This window comes from Prunus persica, chromosome G6 (assembly GCF_000346465.2).
Source record: "Prunus persica cultivar Lovell chromosome G6, Prunus_persica_NCBIv2, whole genome shotgun sequence".
Taxonomy (NCBI): Eukaryota; Viridiplantae; Streptophyta; class Magnoliopsida; order Rosales; family Rosaceae; genus Prunus; species Prunus persica.
Genome location: NC_034014.1, coordinates 24,563,741 through 24,588,851, shown reverse-complemented (window position 1 = coordinate 24,588,851; position 25,111 = coordinate 24,563,741). Strand labels below are relative to the sequence as shown.

The window sequence follows — 25,111 nt, the reverse complement described above, 5'->3', positions numbered from 1 at the left end:
GCCTACAATGATTTTTCCGAGAAGGGGAGGTGCAGCTGCACCTCCTTGCGCCTTAGTAGGTCCGCTCCTGCCTACAAAGATGTCCCTCAAATAAGCTAACTTGAAGAATCCCTAAATGAAAACTCTTTGTATATATATATATATATACACACACACCATGCCATATTTGTTTCTGGACCAGGATACTAGTTATATCATATGTTCTTATACTTCATTATAAGATTAATAAATGGTTTTTTTTTTTTTTACTATGACTCGAAAATCTTCATGCAAATACTGTATGTATTTTAGATGAATTCTTTGATTAGGTAAAAAATATGTAAACCGTCCAATAAACAAATGAAAAGTTTACTTTTCAAAGGTTGGTGGAGAATGAAGAACTTGATTCTTTTTCCCAATATTAATGTTATGATATCCAAAGATTGCCAGTTGCTTGTAGCGTCATTCTGCACCCTTGAGTATTTTAAAATAAAAATAGGTTAAATTTAGAATGTAAGATGACAAACTGAGAATGGGATAAATTTTTTGTGACCTAACCCAATAAGGTAAATCCGAACACATTTTTCATGTGTTAAAACAGGTGGTGTGTTCTACCCCCAAAAAAAAAAAAAAAAGATGGTGTAGGATTTTATTAGATCTAAGAGCATTTCCACCACTGAGGAGAGCTCTAGCAAGATGGCGCCCAAGCAACCAAAGATAGCTGCAATGCAAGAGTTCCAGTCCTGGCAAACAGTGAGCCCCAGCAACCTGGGCAAGTTCAGCCCGAGCTACTGTCCGGGCAAAATGACACAATGCTGACATCATAATGATGTCAGCAATCAAAACAGAATTGAAAAAAAAATCAAAATTTTAAGATTTTTTTTATTTTATAAATACCTAACCATATTCTTTACTTCTCACACCAAAAACTCTATACAAATTCATTTTCTCATATCTCATGTGAAAAGTAATTGCCCTTGCTCTAGCCCATAAGGGTGGAAACAAATTGCAAGGGCTGCCACTATTCATGTGAATAGTGACAGCCCTTGCCTTGCCCTTGCCCAGAGGGGTGGAAGTGCTCTAAATCTTCCAGAATAGTTGCAGACAAGGGCTTAGCCAAATTGGCTAGAGCGGATATGCTCCCCAAAATCTTCCAGTAGTTTAGATTAGATTAAAATAGAACATCGCTTGTATGAAAAAAAATCTTCCATAATAGTTAAAAAAATGAGTAAATTTAGGTTTTACCCATAAAAAAACTTTCACTTTTGGAAAAAGCCAAAGCTTTTTCAAAAAAGACAGAATAACCTCTCAACTTTCAAACCAAAGACATGCAAATGTAAAAGATTTATTAGGAAATCAAAAAATAAATAAGGGCAATTTTGTCCATTTTTGCTTCTTTTAAAAATTTTCTCTCTCCTTTGGGCTTTTCCAAAGTCTCCCTAAAAAAATATACTAGGTATATTTTTCACATTGAGGACGGCATGAAATAAGTTCCAAACCAGGAGAGAGTGTTGAAATAAGCCTCACCGTGGCTGAAACGAAAGCAGATACCCAGCAGGTGATTCACCTGCGACTAAGGAAGAGGAGGAAGGATCTGATTCTAATATGAATAAATTTTCTTCTAACAGCGTTAAATCTGATGGTTCCCACTTGAAGAAAGTTATGCAATCTTATAAGGTCACGGCACGGCATGAGGCACAACTCATAACCCATATAAAACATGTTTGTGCTGAACACGATGTGAATAAGTGAGACACAACAGAAAAACCTATAGCTCTATTCTTAAGGTTTGAAATATTTTGTTGGTTTATACATGTTTCCAAATTGATATTATGCTTAATTGCTTCTTCTGGGCCTTGATCGATAAGTGTAAAACCTAGCACATGCAATTCCCAACATAAATTGAGAAGTTGCAGTCGTGTGATTTCAAGTTATATCACCATGAATCCTAATGTTTACCATTGTTTCCAAGAACTCAAGCCGTAGCCAACTATTGTTTCTGCATTCTAGATATCTTTAATAAACACAAACACCCTCAATGAGGGATGGCAAATACACTTGAAAAATGATCTGCAATACTTCTACATCCTCAATTCTGCTACAACAGCTTAGAAGATTGGGTATCAAAAGAGAGGACGAATCCATTTCGGGTGGAGTTATCTTAAAATTTCCAAGACAGTACCTGAATTTCCCTTTTGTAGATGGGGACGTAAAGTGATGGTTTCCACAAAGCCGGCCAATGAAAGCCAACCGTGCTAGAATGTTTCGATTTCAAGCTTCCTAACTCTGCGCATATCATCCTCCAAAACCCCTTCATTTTGTTTACTACATCTATGTTGCATCTTCTATTGGACTAGAGGATGATACTCAAAAGTGATTCAGAGTAAAATCATCTTTGCCAATAAGATTTTTTGGGCTTTTCGCTATTCAAGATACCACCAAGAGTGGCCAATGCATCTTGATATTTACGGATTTTGAGGAAACCGCTTATCATGGAAACTTCTCTGTCTGAAAGTTTTGCTTTCTCCATGACCATATCAACAAGGTTAATTAAGGTATCCTCCATAGATAAAGCTTGGAGTCCTTCGGCCAGCATAGCAAATGATGAGAATTCTGGTAAATATCCTTTCCCCATCATCTCAACTGCAAATTCAACTGCTTCTGCAATTGGTCCTCCACCATTACAAAGCCCCCGAAGGACAATCTTATATGTTATAGAATCTGGAGGATCACCTTTTTCCATCATTTCTCGAAAAAGCCTCATGGCTTCTGTTGTTCTCTTTCGTTTAAATAGTGATTGTATTACAGGGTTATACGCTTGTGGAGACGGAACCAACCCTTTCATCTGCAGACTTCTGAGGAGTCTACTTGCAACCTGAATTCTACCTGCCTTACATAACCCCCCAATCAGGGTCCCATATGTGACTATGTCTGGTTCACACCCATTTGAAGTCATTGTCTGAACAATATCTGCTGCCTTCTTTATATCCCCCGCCCTACAGAAATATGTGAGCAGGGAATTGTAGGTGAACTTGTCAGGCTTCAAGCCTTCTATTATCATCTGGTCCATAAGCTGAGAAGCTTCCTCCACCCTCCTACTCTGACAAAGGCCATCAATAAGGATGTTGTAGGTCACTGAATTTCTTGAAATCCCCTGGAGTTCCATCTGATCAAAAATCTCCTCTGCATCTTCGATTCTCTTGTTTTTACACAATCCATCAATGAGAGTATTGTATATAACTACATTTCGTGCGCAGCCTCTCAACTCCATTTCTTTCAGCAGGTTCAGAGCCTCCTTTAGCCTTCCTCTAGAACAGTAGCTATCAATTAGCATACTGTAAGTAAACCCATCAGGTTGACATCCATTCATCTTCATCTCCTCAAACAGTTCCACAGCTGCTTTATGATTACTGTTCAAGAAGAGACCTTGAATCAGGGAATTGACAGTACAAACATCAGGTAAGATTCCCTTGCTAGTAAGAACACGTGCGAGTTTAGTTGCCTCTTCAACCCGGTTCTCCTTACACAACGTGCTAATCAGAGTATTATATGTGACGGTATTTGGGGAACAGTCCCTGGAAACCATCTGATCAAGAATTTCCACTGCCTCTTCTATCTCACCCAACTTACACAACCCAGAAACCAATGAGTTATACGTATAAATATCCAGATCAAATCCCTGTTGGAGCATCACATCCATGATCTCCAAAGCATGCTTAACATGCCCCACCCTGCACAACCCCTTCACCAACGTATTAAACGTAAACTGATCCGGAGAGAACCCCTCATTCGACATCTTTTCTATAAAACTCAAAGCTTCCTCAACCTTACCCTCTTTGCAAAACCCATTAACCAAAACATTAATAGTCACATTAGTCCAAGGGCACCCGTATTCTACCATCTGGTCCCTCATTCTCAATGCACCTTTCATGTCACCTTCCTCAATATACCCCTGCATTAGGGTCGTGAACGTTTTCTCATCCGGGGATAAGCCATGGTTTGACATCTCTTCCATCAACAAAAGGGCAGGCCTAATCTGATGAGCTCTACAAAGAGCCTTTATCAAAATGTTAAACGTGGAAACATCCGGCTTAATTCCTCTACTAAGCATACCCATATTCGCAGTTTCTACTAGTTTAAGTTTGTCCCCCTCAACAATAACATTCAACAAGAAGTTGTAAAAATGAGTGTCTGGTTTGCATCCGAATTCATTTTCCATCATTTCCACAACACCAAGAATTTCATCATACAAATCAAACGCCGCATAGCTCTGAACAAAAATCACGAAAGTACCTGAGCTAATCTGGCAACCGGCGAGCTTCATCTCGTCCAAGATATTCCTCATGGACTCGAAAGACCCCACCTTTCCGAGCTTGCGAAGAACCTCCTCGTATATGGTGGAATTGGGCGTAAAATTGGGCTGCTTGGAGGCCCAGTCGAACAGGCGAAGCGCGGATGACTCGTCGTTCTGGCGACGGAGGGTGTCGAGAAGCTGCTGTGGAGTGAAATCTGGAGGGAGGTGGTGGGTGGAGACAGGGGTTGAATAGGAGAGTGAGGAGTGGGTGACGAGCTGGTCATGGTGATGAAGGAGCGGGAAAGAGAGAGAAGTGAAGAGTTTGTGAGAGGAAGAAGGAGGCGGTGGCGGTGTCTGGGTTATGGATTGTGTGAAAGACCAAGGATAGCATTTGAGACAGAAGGAGAAAGCCATTGAAGCAATTCAACAAACACATAAGATGCTTAGGCCATGGTAGAGCTTAACGAAATCAGCTTTTAAGTTCAGCTGAAATGAAAACTCCCTAGCTTTTGGCTGCTTAAGGTTAACGGGTGAACAAACAACTTGAAGTACAGAAGCGAGGGACGGATAAGTTGCTGTTGTTCTCGGACCTCGTCCTGGGGGTATGTTTTTTGGCTTTTATTATGCCAGGAGATGCTCCAGAGGAAACCCGTACGACGTCGTATTGGTGTGCTTCCTACAGTTGACAGTTCACTAAACTGTATGTTCTCTCCTTGCCTCAATACGAACTGCTTGGCAAAAGTTTCACTTTTTAGTCCTTATCTTACTGATTTAGAGCAATTTAGACTATTATTCACGTCATCTAAAATGAGTAAGATTGAACCCTACAAATTACGGGAGATTTCACACTCAATTATCTCATCGAGTACAAAGTCATACAAGAAAAACTCAAACTGCCCCCTCTGCTATGTAGTAAAAAAATCTTAAGATAAATTCCAAATATGCATCATCAATCTACTTCTTTCATGAGTCATGACCCGTTTTGAAGGTCATACAAAATTCTAGATTTGAAACAATGTAGGTATGAGTAAAACTGACACAGCATTTTATGATTGAGCTGTTCTGCTACCTACTAGGAAGATAGATTGAAGTAGCAAGGGCAATTTCAGCGACTGGAGGGAAACACTTGCCTATAAAAGTGACGAGCATCCACCTGGAAAGGGACGATAGAATGAAGTATCAAGGGCAATTTCCACAACGGGAGGGAAACTTGTCTGCCAATGTGGCGAGAGAGATAGATAGAGGGGATATGCAACAACGGGGCAGTAAGTTATTGCCCTTCAACTAAGGGTCACGTGGCTGTGGGGCTCTGCCCTGATTGTACCACGTCATTGTAACGATGACACACTCAACACAAAGGTATGTAACATGAAAATTGAAATAGCCACATAATCATATCAATGAAAAATGCAGATAGGAAGAAGGGGGCAATGTAATGGGTAGACAAGTTTTTCTCCACATGAACTCATCATCTGCGTAAAACCACACTCAAATGGTTCATTGAACCACTCATGAGAAACAGCCCATTAGATAGATCAAAAATCCATATCGGTGAATACAAAACAAGCCAAGAAATCAGCAACAAGGAAGGTCATAAAGCAAGCTCCTTTATACTGCTCCAAAGTAAAATGACAAGGGTCATATACAACACTTGAAAAGAGTAAGGTGTCGTCTAAACCCACCACAAACAGCTACATATTAGTTTGTTGACATGCGGCTACTAAGGCAGCCACTCAACAAATAGGTTCTATCAAATAAACATATCATATGATATACCGGAAACCACAGACACTTGTTCAAAACGAATAAGAAACAATGGCGAAACTTGGAAATTCATGCCATCATTAGCCAAGTTGCCATCCCACAATGTATAAACATTCCACGCAAGTAACAAAAGGCTGAAGGGAAGAACACTCCCAACCAAATAGCCTATGATTATCTAGCTGGCACGGCTTTTAATGACATCAAGACCAATCTCAGTCGGATCAGTCGCTTGCAACTCAATCTGGATTCCATCAAGCTCTCTCTTAAATCTGTCTTTCGAGCTTGCATAGATCATCTTGCTTCTCACCCTCGATGTATCAGGAGACCTTCATAAAAACAGCAATTGAATTTTATATAAAAGACGATTAGACAACGAAGTAAGCACATAATCAAAAATTATTAAAGAATTGGCATTACCATGCAATGAAGAATATGCGGCTCTTCTGTACACCTTCTGGTGTAAGGAAATCAAAATCAAAAACAGCATAACGGCATTCATCAGCGGGAAGTTTTCCTGCGAACTGCTCATAGGTCTCTGTTGGTTCACCAACAGATTCCACCACAACTTGCTTTTGCTTCTCCTCAATCTTGAAAACAATTGAGCGGTAGGTCCTCTTGGCCTTAAGCTCCAAAAACTTCAATTTGCAATCATCATGCACAGCCATACCAGATGCTGCGTTGGCCTGTAAATTGCATGCAATGAGCAAAGATCAGACAGCAACATCACAATATAATATAAATTAAAAATATATTTTAACAAATCAAAATTACCAAGACAATATGAATCTCCACAAGCAAAAACAAATGGTCTATATGCACTCTCAACCAACCCATAATTTTTCATTTCCAACAGAAAAAGGGCATAACGCAGCTGAAATGCACACAATTTTTTTATCCTTGGTAAGTCTTTTCATGCTAAGATCTTAAAATTAAAATCCCCCTCAATGTCTAAGCATCCTAACAATACAACCAAAAGTCAGCCCTTTCAAACTCCTTTCATGAACCCCTTCCGAAAAATAGACACAAAATGCACTTCTATTTGTTTAGTTTTGGTCCGACTCATGTGAAATTAACTCAACCACAACGCGCATACACATCCATAGCTAAGAAAAAATAGATCAACAATTTGTTTAATATAAATAAAACATAACGATTAAGTATCGGGCATCAACATTACACAATAAGTACCAAGTAATCATTGATATAACATATCATAAGAAAAATAAACAATTAAATCTAACACAGACCATCCCAACCCATCTGCTACAGATAGTAGATCCATAACATTTCCAATCAACAATAATCAGATAAAAATTTGGCAACACATAACCAATCTAGACTAAAGCAAATCGCGATCAAACATTCAACATCAAAACAGATCTGAGAGCACGAGATGCATAGATAAACAGTAAATGAGCTCAAATTCCAGCCAACTTCGTTTTTAACTATCAGATCGACCACAACCGGCATAAAAAAACAAATCGATCAAACCGATGATCCGTTTGGCTGCTAAGAAATCGCAATCAGAGAAAAAAAATTAAAAATCGTTTAATTTACTTTAATTTACTTTAAATTTTCTCAGCAGCCAAACAGATACTAAGGTCATAACCCTAGATGAGTAAAATGGACCGTAAAGAGTGAAAAACTCACCATCTTTTCTCTTTGTTCGGGTTTTGTTGGCGACGAAGCAGGAGGAGAAGATATAGGGAAGGGTCTCTCCTCCGATGACGACTAGCTGTGTCTCGCAGAAGAAATGTTAAGCCCCTTTATATTCGGTGGCTCTCTGGATGCCAGAGGATTGACAACGTGGAGCTGATCGTATGATAGAGGAGCGGCTAATACACAGTTCAGCCAATGGTGTGCCGCCACGACTTGTACGGGAGCTTTGTCTGTGGATGCGTGATGGCTTTGCTTAAGTCGGCTTCCCTACACTCGGCTTATTAGATGTGGACTCATCATTCCTCTTTTATTCTTTTTTCCTTCTTTATATTTACCGCACCCGCCTTTTAAGAAGGATTCTAATGACAAAACCTATTCCAACAAAAAAGAAAATTACAAATTACAAAACCGAACATTTTTAAAAATATATATTAGGGTTTTTCGTTTGGTCAACCTTTTGTTCCATCTTTGAGTTTATTTTTGTTCAGATTTCTAGGGGTAGGGGGAGTTGATGAATAAGACTAGGTCAAGCATCCATATCTATATCTAATGGTTGCGTTGCTGGGGAAATAATGTGGAGAGAGAGAGAGAGAGAGAGAAAGGGAGAGAAGGAGGGAGGAAGGGAGGAAGGAAGGACGAGTGGAGGGTTGCGTTGCTGGAAAATAATGTGGTGCAATTAATTAATTTTTAATTTAATACAAGTTTGTTGAAGACTTGATTTGCATTCTTTTAAATGCATGCAAATGCACTAATGCTAAATGTATGGGATCCTATAACTAAATATCTCTAGAAAAAAAAAAAAAGGGGGGGGGGGGGGGGGGAGGAGGAGGGGTTATTGTGTATAATTTAATGACAATTTAACAAATGTGAATAAATCAATATACTTTACCAATGGAGTATTAATTGGATTGGCTCAGGCCTTTGGTGTACTCCCAAGGAGTCTTGAGTTCAAGTCCCTATCGTATTAGTGTGTGTGAGTTTCCCCCTCCCTTTTCTAACTGTGACAAAATATATATATATATAAATCAATATACTTTTATAAGGAACTACATAGTAAGTAATTGTCACAATTTATCTCTCTCTTTTATTTTCAAGCAATTAAGGAAAGACCATTGAAGTTCAATCCATAAAAATCTAGCAAGGTGACTAGGTGAGTGAATATATGCCAACAAAATCTTCTTCGAATTTTTTGTTTCCATTGTTTGTTGAATAGTCATAATAACATGTTTGTTTATGAATTTTCTCTTCATTTAGTGGTATTTTTAGTTGGTGAAATGTCTCAAATAAACTGAAGGTAGGCAACAAACTATATATAACCCTTCGATATATTTAATACGGTTTAAAAATAAAAAATAAAAAAAATCCACCAGAAGCTCCTTACTGTTGGCTTGGCTGTATGAGCTCGGCTGATAAGCAGAGAAGCTGATGAGACGTTGAATAGATCTTTTGGTCGTTGACATACTCTTGTTACTGGATTAACAGTGCAATCTTGGGATAATTTTTATTTATTTTTTCACAAAGTCACTTATTTAATTTAATAATTAGACAGGAAAAAAGGTAATAACTTAAATCACACACGGGCCGGGTCCACAGAGATTCTTTTTCCTGCGTCGATACAACGCTACCACCTTTAGGATATTAAATAAATTAAATAAAATTTAAAAAAAAATAGCTAGCACATTCCTCCACATGATTCAACTAGTTTTGAACTTTTGAAATCCCTTCACCCTCCCTAAGCCACACTAGTGTTCTCAATAATTGAACAAATAATACTTAACTGAGGTGGGTCTCGACTCGAGCTTACATCTTTATTTTTATTTTGAAAGAAGCTTAGATCTTCTCTATTTAGTTTCTTATTTCAATGAATTTTATGGTGCTGAATTCTATTAAGGTTTTGATTCTATCGAATTGCTCCAACCAGGGACAGATCCAGAATTTCAAATTATGATGGGCTAAATTTAACTTACATACAAGCCTTGAAGGAAGAAACATAATTAATGAGGTTGATTTCTAATTTTTTAAAAACCCAAAACCTATATTAATTAACAATAACAAAAACTCACGCTAACCAACAAAAGAAATAAACTCATACTAATTAAACAATTACAAATGTAGAAGCTATTTTTTTGTTTCCAAAAATGAAGAAATTTTTAGTATTAAAGTTTTATGGCTTAAAACATGAATGAATATAATTAAAAATGTATTGGAATTTTAGGGGACTATAAAGGGCTGACCTACTTTCATTTGTTTATTTTTAATTACAAAACCCGCACAATCAAATGTTTTGGCCAAGTAGAAAAAAAAAATACATAGAATTCTTTTGAATAAAAAATTTCAACATCAACAAATTAAGACAATCAAAGAAGATTAATAATTGAAGATAAATTTGGTTTGCTTTAATTAAGCATTGAAGGACATGGTTGATTGGCGTGTAGCAGGGATGATTGGCCCTTTCTTCATATTTTATTTTTTTCTCTCTGTGCATTAGCTAAGGTGCTGAGCAAGAGGGTGTGTGGGGTTTGCTTAGGTGGGCTAGGAGTATTACTATAGGCTAAAACAAATCAAGACACCTGGGCTATAGTCCAGGTTAGCCTTGGAATAAGTCCGTTTCTGGCTTCAAGTGGTAGGAGAGTAAACTACATAATTAGTTTGAGTCTCGACCTCATTACTTTAAATTACTTCGACGACTATACTCTCATGCGTAGAAATGCTTACTCAATCCTCTTGACCAAACTCCCTTTTATCCCAAATTTAGAAGGAAAAAAAAAAAAGCATAAGCATTTTCACTATTATTAGAATTTTTCGATACCGACCTTACATCTATTTTTAGGTATGGACTATTTGTACTGTTTTTATCTTGAGAGAAGGATTATTTAACATAGAAGATATAAGATTATCGTCTAGTTTGATCTTGGAGAATAACTTATTTAAAGAGAAATATGGCAGTGTGCCCGACATATTAAAAACAAATCTATATATTATTTGAGGTTGTGCAATACCTGGACAACACTGACATGCCCTTCAACGAAACCCAAAAAATGTACATACAATTTATGGTGGGCTTGTGAAAGATGGACCACAGACAAATTGCAAATTAAGGTCAATGCTTATCCAAATTGGGACCATTCCAAGACCAGATCAAATAGGAATGCATCAACAACATACGCTCAACATTACAATTAGAAACAGAATGTGACATTCAGTAAAGTTTTTTGTCTTTCTTATGGGCCCGTCTTGGATGAGACTAAATTGTTTTTACTTTATTATAAATATATATTTGTAAGCATGCTTAATTCATCTAGGAGTGAAGTTGGGATTTTTATTTTCTAATTTGATGATAGGTCTGTTTAATTTGTCAAGGTTCAATTGCGATTTGTAATTCGCTATCCACGTGTTGGGCATGTGATGCCCTATTAACACGTGGCTTAATTTGATCTCATTGCGGTGATGAATAAATAATGAAATTTTACTCACCTAACTTAGCATTCATAAAACAACCGATCTCTTTAATGCATTGTTTTATAATAGGTAATAAATGCACTTTTGATGTGAATTTACGAGATATAATTAACAACTCTTGATTTAAAAGATTAAAATTTACATGCAACGGAGTGTATATCTACTTTCACTTATTTCTCTCCACGTGAGTCACGTTTGTGAGGATAAATCCAGGACACCTTTACACCACCAGAGCAGGGTCAACCAAGCCTCCACCAAGATTGAAAGAATCAATACATGTTCCCAAGCCATTTTTAAATTTTAATCCCAAACACACTGCCCATATACATTATATATAAATAAGCTGTAAGGACCTCCCCAGTTCTTGGATTTGCAGCAAAACTTTCAGTCAATAAGCTGTAAGGAGCTCTAATATTTACTTATTTCATTAATTTTTTCCAACAAAAAAATACAAGACACCCATTAATTTATATTTGGGCAGATAACTCTGCTCAAATGAGCCTCCACATTGGATCCAAAGAGATAAAAATAAACACAAGATCAGCAATAATTCATAATAAGAACCGATTAAATCAAAGGAAACTTTCTCATTAATGTGATTCATCTTTGATTTTCAACATCCATGAAAATGCTCAATTCTTGAGACATTCACAATCACAAACCCAAACACATAACAACAGCAAAAACAAAACGCAACATAACATAAACGGAACAAGATGTCTGCCGCCAATTGGGTTTAGTTAGCAGCGTCTGCAGTTTTCTGGTTGTCCATGGCCGGAACCTCCTTGGTCTCTGCAGCTTTCGGGGTTGGCGGCAGAGGAGGAGTTACCGGCTGCGGTGGCATAGCATGACCGGATACTGCAGCAGCAGCAGCGGCAGCATCAGCCACCTTTTCTGCAGCTGCAGCATCAGCCACCTTTTCTGCAGCTGCAGCATCATCATCAGAAAGAGGAGCCAAAAGATAGTCAGGGGACATGAACAAGCTCTGGGATGGCCTTCTCTGGTGGCGATTGGCTCTCTGAGACATTTTCTGGTTTCTTTTGGAAATTGAGGTTATGAAAAAGGAGATAAGAGCTGCGTATGGGAGTGTGTATGGGGAAGAAATAAGAGTGTTGTTGTATAGCTAGTTAGGTGTAGACATACAGGCATGTAGCACAGAGTGTTGACTCTGTTTTTATACTGCTGAGATGGGTTAAAAGCTGTTAGGTTGGGATTTTCTAATATCATATCTAATGTCCCGGGATCTATGGGCACTATCTTGCAGATGAATTGTATAAAAATGGAAAGTATATAGCTTTGTAATCCCATAATTGACCCCCACAATGGAACTGGGTGGGGGTAAAAGTTATGGGATGAGACGGTCGTATACGTCTTTTTGGTTATATACATATTGATTATATGTTACTCACGGAATGAGATGGTTGTAAGAAAATACCACTAAGAATTTCTTAGGGAGGTGTGAAAAGGGGTGGTTGGCCATAAAGTTTAATTTGACTGCACCTTTGTTTTACCAAAGTTAATGAGATGTGAAGATCTTTACCATTTTTGGCTATACTTATCGATAATGTGCTCGTCACGAGATGAGATAATCGTGATAAAATATCACTACTAGTTTTCTTATGAAGGTGTGAAAGGCTAGTTAGTCCTTAAATTTTAATTTGGCTATACATTTATTTTTCATAAGTTACTCATATGTATAGATTTTTTTTGCATCTTTTTGAGGAAAAAAACTTACCCATAACGAGGATAACACTGTTTTGCTATCTCCGGCCAATAACACAATGACACGTGGAAAAGTTATCCTACGTGTCACTGCGTTATTGGTCGGAGATAGCAAAAAGTGTTATCCTCGTTACATGAGAGTTTCTCTCCTTTTTTTGGGGATTTGACAATTAATGCAATAGTTTATATGGTTTTATTACCAAAGATATGAATGTTTAAACATATCACCAATTAAGAGGTTATATATGTCTTTTTTAGAGTGCTGTTATTTTCACTCACCTTATTTTTAAATTTTTAAAAACACATTTATCCCATTATAAAATGACTTATAAAGACAAATTTTCCCCTCTCTATGTTTCTCACCGTTGTGTGATTGTCCATTTGTCCAACCAAACACCAAACCATGAAAGCAACAACAAGTGGGAAAGATAGAAAATAAAAACATAACAACCGATATCTCATCTTTTCCTCTTTTGCACCCAAAAGAAAAAAGTAAAAGAAAAAAACACAAAGAAATAATAGAAAGATGAAGAAGAAACAGGTTAGGACCATGAATGTATACATGTAGAAATCAATGAGTTTGATGTTGTTGTCTCTCCCTCAATTTTGGCTTCGTATGCAAACCCAATTTTTAGCTCGGTGACCTCCCTTTTATCGACCATCTCCCGATCTCAGCCGTCGATCTTCCACCACCCTATATTTTCCATGCTAGCGGGATTTGGTGGTGGTGAATGGGTTGTCGACAATGGCTCCATCGTTCTGGAGCCTTCTTTTTCTTCCCTAAAGAACAGCGCTGCCACTACCTACCAACAACAACATCAAAATCAACCTATCCAAATCCATATCAAAACCTAAGTCTCATTGAAATTCTTCCGAATTTAAGAAAACCTATAGTAAGAAGAATGTTTAATAGCAGGATTGTGTTTTTTCAAGGGTATTTTAGGAATAATGGTGGGTGGAATGATAAGATTGTGTTTTTTTAAATTTATATGGTGGGTGGAAGGATAAGGTAAGTGAAAAAATAAGACTATAAGTGAAAATAACAGCACTCATTTTTTATTACGTAATACTCGCGAAATATGATGATTGTAAGAAAATACTACAAAAGCTTTCTTATGGAGGTGTGAAGGGGGTGATTAGTTCATGATTTTGAAATATATAGTTAACTATGGTTTCAATTTATGAAACTTCTGTAATTCACTCTCAAAAATAATATTAAACTCTATATTAAATTGCATTCGGGTCCCGATACTTAAATAAATACATAAATATATTGTACAAGAAACAAATCCTTTTGAAGAAAGAAAAATTACTGCCCATGTAATTTCGAGAACAATTGTGGCTGTTTGGGTGTGAGGATCAAGCATATATGTAATTAAGAATATATAAAACTTTTATTGGATAATATATTTGCTCGGAATCCCTGTGATTTGAAGAAGAATATAAACGAGGTTTTGGCGGGGTCATGGGTTCGTGCATGGTACTTGGAACCTTCGTCCTGTGTGTTTTCAGATCCACATGCATCGGGTCCCTTTACTTCTTCATTTTGTTTTGTTTTGTTTTTTTTCAATTTAAGGTAAGTTCACTGCACCTAATCTCTAGGTAACCACTCTGTGGATCAATCGAATCTGGTGAATTATGCAAATCGCTTGAGTTTTAATTGTCAAATTACGATCCATACCTCAGATGATTTTATATTAACATGATGATGTGGTATTCAGAGACGAATTCATGAATATTATCTCACAGAATCATAGTGTAAAAGCTTTTGGAAGTGGCTGCAATAGAGGAGTTGGGGCTTAAAGGCTTGGTGGGGGAGAGGGTTAAAGGTTTGTGGGGGGTGGAGATTGGGAATTTAGGTTTGAGGGTTTAGGAAATGGGGGTTTTGGAGTTCTCCACTTAGGAGTAGGGGTGGGCACGGTTCGGTTTGGACCGATTTTTGTCTCAAATTAGAACCGATCTGGTACTATTCATCCAGTTTGGTTCGGTTCGGTTTTAATAAAAAATTTTCAAAAATTGTCAGGTTCGGTTTGAACCGGTTTCAGTCCGGTTCCAGTTTCGGTTCGGTTTTGAACCGGATTATAAAAATTATTTTTTAAAATTATTTTTTAATACAATTCTCAACTGAAATATTATTTTTTTACTTGAAAATTAACAAATTATTCAATTTCATATAAAAAAATAAATATTAAAGTGAGAAAAGAGAGATTTTTGACATTGAACTTGGATAAATATTAAATTTTTTTAAATGAAATTAAAAATATAGTATTAAATATAAATATATATTGAAATTATATATTTTTTTAGTTTCACCGGTTCGGTTCGGCCCGGTTCGATTTTTGAATACATGAAACCAGATCCAAAACCGGTCCAAACCGGTCCAGTTCGGTTTTTGACCGATTTTTGACTTTTTGGTCAACTCGATTTTTTTCCGGTTTAGTTCGGTGTTGTTCGGCTTGGATTTCTGGTTCGCCGGTTTGAGTGCCCACCCCTACTTGGGAGAAAGGGTCTGTTTCAATTATACAATCTGTTTTTATTTTTATTTTTTAAAGATCTGGACCAAAACGACGTCATTTTGGCCAGGTCTCTTTAAAAAAATTCGTTGCTGCTGGTCCAAAACGACGGAGTTTTGGCCAGTTTGTTTTTTAAAAAAAATTCGCTGGTCTGGTTCAAAATGACGCCATTTTTGCCAGCTTCTTAAAAAAAAAAAAACAGAACCCCTGTTCAGCTTATTCTTCCTCAGATCTGCAACCTCCTCTTTCAGCCATTCATGGGGTCACACACCCATTCAAATGGACCTTCTACCTTGCTTTCATAGAGTCTATAGGGTTGTTTGACCTCATTAACTCCATTGTAGGTCCATCCCTGATGGTACTGTCAGACTCATAAATGTTAAGATAAGTCGTACACACGTTTGTAAATTAATCTTGATAGTTAATACATGTGGAGCATGCAATTCATCAATATATAGAAGTAGTCACCCTGCACGTGCGTAATCACATAGAGAGGGACATATCACTCGTAATGAAAATAAGTTCTTTCCCACTAATTATTGGTCTTGACACCAAGAGATGTATTTAAGAATCAAGATGGTATAGGATATAGTCAACTTCAAACTAGAAACAAGAGTGATTAATCAAATGAAGGAGATAAACTTAATAAGAGACTAGCCTCTCTGCACGCGCTTCCGCGCTTGCGAGAGGTTTTTTTAAAAAAATAAGTAAATTTATTTTAGAATTAAAAAAGATAATGGGTAGTTGTGTTCCATAAAAATAGGATCCATTATCTGCTTTTTCTTTTTCTTTTAATTTTTTTAAATATGAAAAAGTGTGAATTTACCATATTATCCTCATTTAATTAATAATTTGAATTCTTAATGTTTGCATTAACCAAGAGCATTTTCTGGTATTTTGAATGTTTCACCATTCTCTACCTTTTGCTTTATATATATAGATAAATAATTTTTCTTTATCACTTTAGATGGTGAAAGTGGCACCTATCAACTTTAAAAATGGTAACAACGACAGTTTGATTTCTCTTTTGGCTAGAAAGAAAAAAAAAATCATTAATAGAATTAAAAGCATACATAAGATGAGAGAGAAAATCAGGTGGGTTCCATGAGTCACCTACTACCCACCTTGATTCTCAATCCACTTTCAAGTTTTTTTTTTTTTGGGGGTAATTAATCCACTTTCATGTCAACAATTATCCTCTAAGCACATTAATAAGGGCCTGACCATGTTCTTATAGGCCCAAGAGTATCCCTTAAAGCCCAGTAGGCCGAACGAGACTCGATAAAGACGAAGTAAAGCAAAAATCCACATGAAATCTTATTCAGCTATTATCGGTCGACACACACTCACATTCCGCAATTATCTCGTAATTTTCACCTCATTAAAAAAATAATAATAATAAACAAACACAACCACATGCTATTTAACACATACCTTACAATCTTACTAAACGTTGTGGCTACAACGAAAAGAACACAATTTGAGAAAAAAAAACATCATTATGAAATTCGCCTCGCAAGACCATAGTTGAGTTCATATACATCATTTTACAAACATTTGGATGACAAAGCATCGACGTTACGTGACTTTGCTAGTTTTTTATTTTTATAATGTTCTTTATCACTACAAGTGATTACGAGCCAGTTTGGCATTGCTATGATGTGAAAATAATCGCTGTTAAATTTGCTGTGAGATAAAACAGTTTGGCGTTTGATAAATTTTTTGTTAAAAGTGTTGTTGGTACTGATTTTCGCATAGTAAAAAAATTAATTCATGCACAATCATTAAACCCAGCGACTCTTCGAAACTGATTCCTGCATAATCAGAAAATGAAAGCACTTCATTAGCTGCTTTCCCTTATAACTTTCTCTCATAACAATTTTTAACAATTAGTGATTTTCTTATAGTTTACCAAACATGCTAGATTTTACAAATTTTTTTAAAAATCACTTATCACCCTAAATAAGCAATGTTCAACGGGCACTACATCATAAACTGATAATTTGAGTTTTCATTTTGGTAGAAAAATTGATAATTTGAGTTTAGTCACAAATTGGACGTTAATTACACAATTGACTCTGGTCTTATAAATTAAAAAAAATGTGGAGGAAAATATATATACCGAGAGATGAATGCATGGAAGAATATTCATGAAAGAGAGAAATATCCGTCGAGAGCAGGTACCACAGTGGTGGCCTCTCCTTACCCCCTGTTTGACACCCAAGTTCGAAACCCTAAAGGGTTTCTTTCCTCTTAATATAACAACAACAAAAAAAAAGAGAGAGGGAGAAATATCCAATATATCATTATAAATCATAAATTTGAAACAAAAAAATAAAAATAAAAATAAAAATATCATAAAATCACATATATAAGGAAGGCCCACTTCGTAACCCAGAGCCCACATATTAAGGTCATAAGTGGCCCACAAAGTAATTTATCATTTTATTTTTTATTTTTTTATCCATATATATAAAATATTTCTTATTAATCTACTTGGAGCGTGGACCGTTATGTTTCCTTTGCTTTTTCGGCTATGACAGTTAGGTTTGGTCCATTTTAAGTCGGTTACGAGCCCCCAAAAGAGCTTCTATAATCCCTCCGATGCAGCCACCTGGATCATCCAACGGCCCAAATTCAGTTCGACACATCAGTCACAGTTACTTGCTCGTACTAAACTCTCTGGAAAATACAAAATTCCCGCAAAAAGATTAAAAAAAAGCGGGACTCGCGGTGGCCAAATCCGATGACACGTGTCGACCACGTGACAGTGCAACCCAAAATGTCTGATGAGTCCGACGGTTGTAACGCAGCTATGCCACGCGGAGCGATCGAGTTCGTCCAAAAAGTGGGCCCATTAGCTTTATCCACCCACCTGCCTTCTGGTTCTTTCTAAAGATACTCATTCGTCACCCTCTTTTTCATTTATTTATTTCGAATAAAGATAAATATTTTCTGTCTTATGGACTCTATCTCTCCCTCAAAAGTTGAATCTCGAGCGCGAGCCAAGCTTTTCATTTCGCTATTTTGCCGCTCTGTACGTTACCCTCTGAAACGGAATTGAAAAACCCTAACCCTTACCACGTCCCGCGCTATTTCCTCTTGGATCTCACTTGACGAACAGGAGCTCTAAATTATATCTGCGGATTTCAGATCCGTATTGTTTGAAATTCGATTCGAAGAAGCTTTGGATCTCCCTGACTTCTCTTTGTTTATTCGGATTTGAAAGTCTTGTTCGATTTGAATCAGTCAAACAAGGTAAATTTGTGAAATTTTCCTTTTTGGTTCAGTCTGTTGCTAATTTCAATCACTGGTTTACACTTACTCTTTGTCGATGATTCCAAAGGTTAATTTTTTCTTTATTTTCATTGTTTTGATTCTATTCTTTGATTTTAGGATAAGACTGTTATTGAATTCTGGGGGGAAAGATTTAGTTCGAAATTCAAGCTCATTCATTTTTGAGACAAATTCAACCTGACCACCAGCAAATTAGGCCTCAAATTTTCGCTTTGGTTTTCTGATTGAATGCTGTCTCACAGTCTTGATTTTCCGAGCCTTAGCAAATTAGAGTTTCCAGTGGAGTTGTTGTACTTGGATGGAAGAAGAGGCGGTTTGTTTGGGCCAATTAACAGATGGGGGAGTGGAAACTGACGACTTCCCAAGAACTGAATTGAAGCGAGACCATCAGTGTGTCGTAGATGATACCGAGCCAGACTCATTTCCAAACAAGAAGCAAGCCAAAGAGCATTCCAATGAGGATATACGCTCAGAAGTTTCAAACCCGGTTGTCTCTCCAAAAGAGAACGCCTCCACTTTTCAGGACATAACTAGCCAACCGGCTGAAGTGGAAAATAGTAACCAAGTTGAGTGCGGTGAAGTCACTTCCCCGTGTCTGGGGAATTCAAGCTCAGGGGAGACCTTGAGCGATGGACAGCGTGCTGAGAATGACAATTTTCAAATTGATAACGATATGAATGGTGATGTATTGACTTCTCGCGTTGTAGTTGAAATTCCTAAGCTTGCCAGTTCATCTGGGATTCGCAAAATTACGTTTAAGTTCAGCAAAAAAAAGGAGGATTATGACAGTCAGTCAGTGGCTTCAATTAGTCAGACACTGAGTAATGGACTTGGTAGTGGCTTTCCACATGGAGGTTCGTATGAGGAGCCTGGAACAGACTTTCAAGCAATGGCTAGTACAAGTAGGGAGTTTCCTGCAAGTTCATATTCGAGGAAGTACGCTGAAACCGGAAACTGTCATCCATGTACTCCTAATAGGGAATTGGAAGCGTCTAACAAGGTTTTGAGCAACTATCCTACAAATGTCAAAAAGCTATTATCTACTGGTATTCTTGATGGAGCTAGAGTGAAATATGTTTCCACCACATCAGAGGTAATTTATCGAATGTATTCTTTTTCCTCTGTTGGATGTATGCTTGCAGTATGAATATTTATTTATCATAGAGGGCTAATAGAAAGTTTGGCAGATAGCGCTGCATGGAATTATAAGTAATGGTGGCTATTTGTGCGCCTGCTCATCATGCAATTTCAGCAAGGTAAGGTTACTCATTATTTAGATTGTTATAGAGTTAAGTGCAATACTAGTTATAGATGATTGATTCAATGATATGAACAGGTACTCAGTGCATATGAGTTTGAGCAGCATGCTGGTGTCAAGACTCGCCATCCTAATAATCATATATACTTGGAGAATGGGAGGCCAGTTTATAGTATCATACAAGAATTGAAGACTGCTCCACTAGACTCGCTGGATGAAGTGATAAGGGGTGTTGCTGGTTCTTCTGTCAATGAAGAGTCCTTCTGTGTTTGGAAAGGTGATGGTTATTCATGTGATGTTTTCGTTTTGAGTAAAGGGTCACATTTGCAATGTCAGAGGACTGGAAATGCTAATGTCTTTCTTCGGTAAAGGGATTGGGTCAAGGGAAAAAAGAAATTTTGTTCTGTAAATATAGAAATAATTATATTGTAAGTACTATTAAGGCCCTAATGTTCCTTTTCTCTCTTAAAAATTTCTGCAGCAACTCTTCATCAAAGTGATGGAATGGCTGAAGTAGATAAAAGACCTTGTGTGAAGCTTCCTAAACTGCCTAATTCGCTTCCTAAACTGCCTCATTCTCTTCCTAAACTGCCTCATTCTCTTCCTAGGCCGACTCATTCTCTTCCCAGGTAACAAGCTTAACTCATGATATTTTCCTTTTCTATACAATGCCTATTTTTCAATCATTAAATTTTGTTAGACTAATCTAACGGTGATTAAACTTAATTAAATTATAGTTGAATAAAACATTGTATGTTCTTTTTCATCATATTGGTTAATTCAGATTTCAGATAAGATGCAGTATTTTGCATTAGAAAACTGAAACTGTGTTTGCCGTGCAGACCAAGCTCCCACACTCCTTACTCAGTTATGTACCAGAAGAAACCTGCTGAAGGTGGCAATAAGAGAAGGTTGCCCTCATCCCTCGTCCATTTTTTAAAATTCCCTTTTATGCTTCTTGAGTTTTTGTTTATAAGACGTTCCAATAATGGGTGAGTTTTTCTTGATTGGGAAATTTGTGCGGTTGATAGGGATAATGATCTTCACCGATTACTGTTTATGCCAAATGGGCTTCCAGATGGAGCTAAATTGGCATACTATGTCAAAGGCCAGGTAAATTTCGACATATCTTTTATGTTGATTTTGGTTTCAGGTGTAGATGTATGTCATTTTCAATCTTTAATTGATCTGATGATTTGATATTTACAGAGATTACTTGGTGGCTATAAGCAAGGAAATGGTATATTCTGTAATTGCTGTGACAGAGAGGTAAATACTGAGCTGCAAAGATGACATCAAATTTGAGTTCTGCATTTTATTATAGCCCCTCCCTCCCTTTACTCTCTCACGTAAATTCTGTGCTCTTTATGCATGAACAGATAAGCCCTTCACAGTTTGAAGCTCATGCTGGAATGGCTGCAAGGCGTCAACCGTGAGTAGCTTCCAAAGAACTTTTGTTGTTGTTATAGTTGTTTAATGTGTCATGTGTGGATAATTTATGTCCTTTTGCAGCTACCGTCACATCTATATTTCCAATGGATTGACGCTTCACGATATAGCCATGTCCTTGGCCAATGGGCAAAACCTCACCATTGGTGGCAGTGATGGAAATGATGATATGTGTGCAGTTTGTGGACATGATATGGGGGATATGATTTTTTGTGATGGCTGCCCTCGTGCTTATCATTCAGGTTGACATTGTATCTAATTGGTTCTATTTTTTTTTATACGTGTTTTTAGTTCGTAGGTTCATACGTTTGATTTCAGGTGTGCCTATCAACTTTGAAGATCCTTTTTGATTTTTTTTTTGGTGACAAATAAACTCTTCGTGTTAAATGTCTTTTGTCCTTCCCATGTTTTAGTAGTGCAACTGTGCGGAATATTTTAATCATTTGATCAATGGTTTTCGTTCCACATCACTAAGTCTTCTCAATCTAATAACAGCACATATTGTCCCCACTGTACTTTTGATGGGAAGAGATGCCTTATTATGATGTCTTTTGTATTTTGTATTCTCAAAAGGAGTCATGTTAGTTTATTCCTCTTTGGAAAAAAGATTTAATATATCAACATTTTTGGTGGATATATATATATATATATATATATATATATATATAACATGGTGGTGTTAAGGTCCCTACTAGTCTATCGAACTAGTAAGTGCTGGGTGTATGGTTTAATGTTGATGCTTGTTTGGTGCATTGATTTCTTTCATTGTATTGAGGTCTAACTTTGTTTGTGTTGCAGCTTGTTTGGATTTACCGTGGGTTCCTGAAGGTGATTGGCATTGTCCGAATTGTAGAGATAAATTTGAACCTGGTAGGAAAGCTGCTGCTGGCGAATCTTCAAATTTTGGAAAACCAATTGTAATACGGTTGACAAGGGTCTTTAAAGCCCCTGAATTTGAAATTGGTGGTTGTGTTGTTTGCAGGTTGGTTGCACTACTTTATACGTTTAATTCATTTTGTGTGCATTTTAAGTAGCATGAAGTGAAGATCCTTTTATTGACGGAAAGGGATAAGTTTTTGATACCTCTGTGAAAAGTTATACACCTTCAGATGAGATCTTGGTATTAGGGAATGTGAATGAAGGTTCACTGTTTTTTAGTTTGGCCACATCACATTCAACATAATGCTATGACTACAAACTGTTTGTTGGAAATTTGGTTGCCTGGATTCTAGGCAATTCCTTTGCAATATTTTTTATTTAACTTTTCTCAAGCACTCTTGAAAATTGATTTCTTGATTTGATATACCCCATTTGCTTATCAGTTATAGATAACTGCTAACATATTATTTTATGTTTATTAGGAGCCATGATTTCAGTGCGGCTTTATTTGATGACCGAACAGTTATAATCTGTGACCAAGTATGACTTGCTTTTTCATTCTTTTGAACAAATTTTCTTTTCCATTATTATCATTGTTTTATTCTTACCCTTGCTTCTTGTTTAGTGCGAGAAGGAGTTCCATGTCGGTTGCTTACGGAACAGTGGATTATGTGACTTAAAAGTACGTTCTGAATCTTGTAATGGTTAATATTTTTGTGGTTTCTGGGGTATTAACTTATCTTTCTCGTATCTTGCTGCAGGAACTCCCCAAGGATAAGTGGTTTTGTTGTGATGACTGTAATAAGATTCATGCAGCGTTGCAGAATTTAGTATATAATGGAGCGGAGCGGATTCCAGCGCCATTGTCGGATACAATAATCAGGAAGCATGCAGATAGAGGTATACGTATTGATGGAGTGACAGATGATGTTCAATGGCGAGTTTTCAGTGGTAAAAGTCGCTACCCAGAACATCTACCCTTTCTTTCAAGGGCTGCTGCAATTTTTCGGGTAAGTATATATAATTTTGATGCTTGTTATGATCTTATGACTCACTGAACTTGGACTTGGTGTTTTATTCTTTCCCAATTGTTTGTTTAAATACCCAAAGAGAGACCAGCCATTTAGTTCACCGGCAGCTTATGTTCCAGACAGAGCATCAAAACTCTTACTAGACAAATATATTTACCTAATTATATGTTGTGTTCATTTTCCAGGAGTGCTTTGACCCTATTGTTGCACAATCTGGTCGTGATTTGATCCCTGTTATGGTATATGGGTAAGTGATCCTTTTAATTATTTTGTTCATTGACAAACAAAAAGACAGAAACTTCCCCCCTTCCCCCAAGAAGAAAGATTAGTGAATAAGTTTTGCGGTTCTGTGTCCATTTTCAAGCTGTGCATCTTCAAGTACACCTGAAGGCATCCCAACTGGGATTTTGTGTTGTTATGCATATAGATGCATAGCAATTATTGCTTCTTGAGTTCTGCTCCATAAAGAATGATTATGGGATTAGGTTTTGGTCTATAGTGTTTGTTTATCCAATATAAATTTTCTGTTAGTAACATTAGGTAAGCAATTCTTTTTCCTGGCATTTTTCAGGAGAAATATATCGGGCCAAGAGTTTGGAGGCATGTATTGTGTAGTTTTAATAGTAAGGTATGTTGCTTTTCTGGTATTGGTGTTGCTTGTACTATTTGATGTGTTTCTCCTTATTTTACACTTTTAGCAATCATTTTCTTTCATATCCAGGTCTGTTGTTGTATCTGCTGGTCTCCTTAGGGTTTTTGGTCAGGAGGTTGCTGAGCTTCCTATTGTCGCGACAAGTAGAGAACATCAAGGAAAAGTATGTATATTGGGATTTAAAATCTGCTCGTCTATCGGATAATACTTTGTTGTTTTCCCATTCTATGAGAATGTCAGGCTTTGTTAAAGTTGAACCTCATGATTTTAAATTCGTTTTCTAGGGTTATTTCCAAGCATTATTTTCGTGTATAGAGAGGTTACTTATTTCCCTGAAAGTGGAAAAGCTGGTTCTCCCTGCGGCTGAGGAAGCTGAGTCAATCTGGACGAAGAAATTAGGCTTTAGAAAGATGAGAGACGAGCAAGTAAGTGAATCACAGAAAAAGTTTGGACTAAATGTCCTCAGAATGTTTTGTTGATTGAATCAGTCTAAACTTGAATTGCAATAGTTATTTTTCAATAGTTTACAGTTACAGAGAATAAATTTTTTAACTTGGTATTGTAAATTGGGCTATACTTGTTTCACATTCACTAATAGTTGTCTTATTTGCCAGTTATCAAAATACTTGAAGGAAGTCCAGCTGACAATTTTCAGGGGGACGTCAATGCTTGAAAAGGTGGTGAAGTTGATGGATTGACTGCTCGTCGATTTTCCAATAGTTTCCACTCAGAGAAGTTAGGTGTAGAAACATATTGTTTTATTATCTATATGTTTTTTTTCTTTCACTGTTAGCGATTTACCACTCCTGTAAAATTGCTGCAATTTTTTTTTATCTGGTTAGTGATTCGCCTCTCCAATAAGCTTCTGTTGAGATTTGTCTGTTGTTGGAAACCTGGAATTAGAGTAGGGGAAGAGAGGAGAAAGAAGAATGTATGTAAAAAGAAAAAAAAAAAAAAAGTAGTGCATGCTGACCTTTTTTAATGCATGCGTGAAACTTTTGCTTAGTTTTTATATCACGAGAATGTTGTTTTTGTTTTAAACATTTAACTTACTCCAGTGTACTATCTTCAACCCAGAAACCCTAAATAATAAGCCAATATTTTTCTCTGAACAGTTTAACACAGTATTGGATATGCTTTGTTCTCTTGTTTGTT

General features: G+C 36.9%; 3 protein-coding genes across 3 annotated transcripts; 1 reads left to right on the top strand and 2 right to left on the bottom strand.

Annotated features, from left to right (window-relative positions):
* Nucleotides 1,916–5,002, bottom strand: LOC18773042 (pentatricopeptide repeat-containing protein At3g53700, chloroplastic). The gene has a single exon (XM_007208006.2). It carries the CDS (start codon nucleotides 4,685–4,687, stop codon nucleotides 2,369–2,371), a length of 2,319 nt encoding a protein of 772 aa, XP_007208068.1. The 5' UTR covers nucleotides 4,688–5,002; the 3' UTR covers nucleotides 1,916–2,368.
* LOC18774130 (actin-depolymerizing factor 2) lies at nucleotides 5,786–7,922 on the bottom strand. The gene is made up of 3 exons (XM_007206060.2): nucleotides 7,688–7,922; nucleotides 6,455–6,720; nucleotides 5,786–6,363 (listed from the first exon to the last, which is right to left on the bottom strand). Exons 1-3 carry the CDS (start codon nucleotides 7,688–7,690, stop codon nucleotides 6,213–6,215), a joined length of 420 nt encoding a protein of 139 aa, XP_007206122.1. The 5' UTR covers nucleotides 7,691–7,922; the 3' UTR covers nucleotides 5,786–6,212.
* On the top strand, nucleotides 18,290–25,070 carry LOC18773039. The gene is made up of 19 exons (XM_007207158.2): nucleotides 18,290–18,648; nucleotides 18,787–19,780; nucleotides 19,875–19,943; nucleotides 20,024–20,222; nucleotides 20,427–20,574; nucleotides 20,788–20,856; nucleotides 20,977–21,058; nucleotides 21,155–21,214; nucleotides 21,325–21,377; nucleotides 21,458–21,636; nucleotides 22,193–22,376; nucleotides 22,756–22,813; nucleotides 22,899–22,955; nucleotides 23,035–23,283; nucleotides 23,490–23,551; nucleotides 23,876–23,932; nucleotides 24,026–24,119; nucleotides 24,241–24,381; nucleotides 24,571–25,070. Exons 2-19 carry the CDS (start codon nucleotides 18,986–18,988, stop codon nucleotides 24,652–24,654), a joined length of 2,640 nt encoding a protein of 879 aa, XP_007207220.1. The 5' UTR covers nucleotides 18,290–18,648; nucleotides 18,787–18,985; the 3' UTR covers nucleotides 24,655–25,070.

Bases quoted from the DNA above. Each gene is read 5' to 3' on its own strand.
- LOC18773039 (XM_007207158.2), top strand. From the start codon at position 18,986: ATGGAAGAAGAGGCGGTTTGTTTGGGCCAATTAACAGATGGGGGAGTG. The intron at 21,637-22,192 runs GTTGACATTGTA...TTTGTGTTGCAG, and splicing joins CCCTCGTGCTTATCATTCAG to CTTGTTTGGATTTACCGTGG. The intron at 24,120-24,240 runs GTATGTATATTG...TTCGTTTTCTAG, and splicing joins GTAGAGAACATCAAGGAAAA to GGTTATTTCCAAGCATTATT.
- LOC18774130 (XM_007206060.2), bottom strand. The intron at 6,364-6,454 runs GTAATGCCAATT...GTTTTTATGAAG, and splicing joins CGCATATTCTTCATTGCATG to GTCTCCTGATACATCGAGGG.
- LOC18773042 (XM_007208006.2), bottom strand. From the start codon at position 4,687: ATGGCTTTCTCCTTCTGTCTCAAATGCTATCCTTGGTCTTTCACACAA.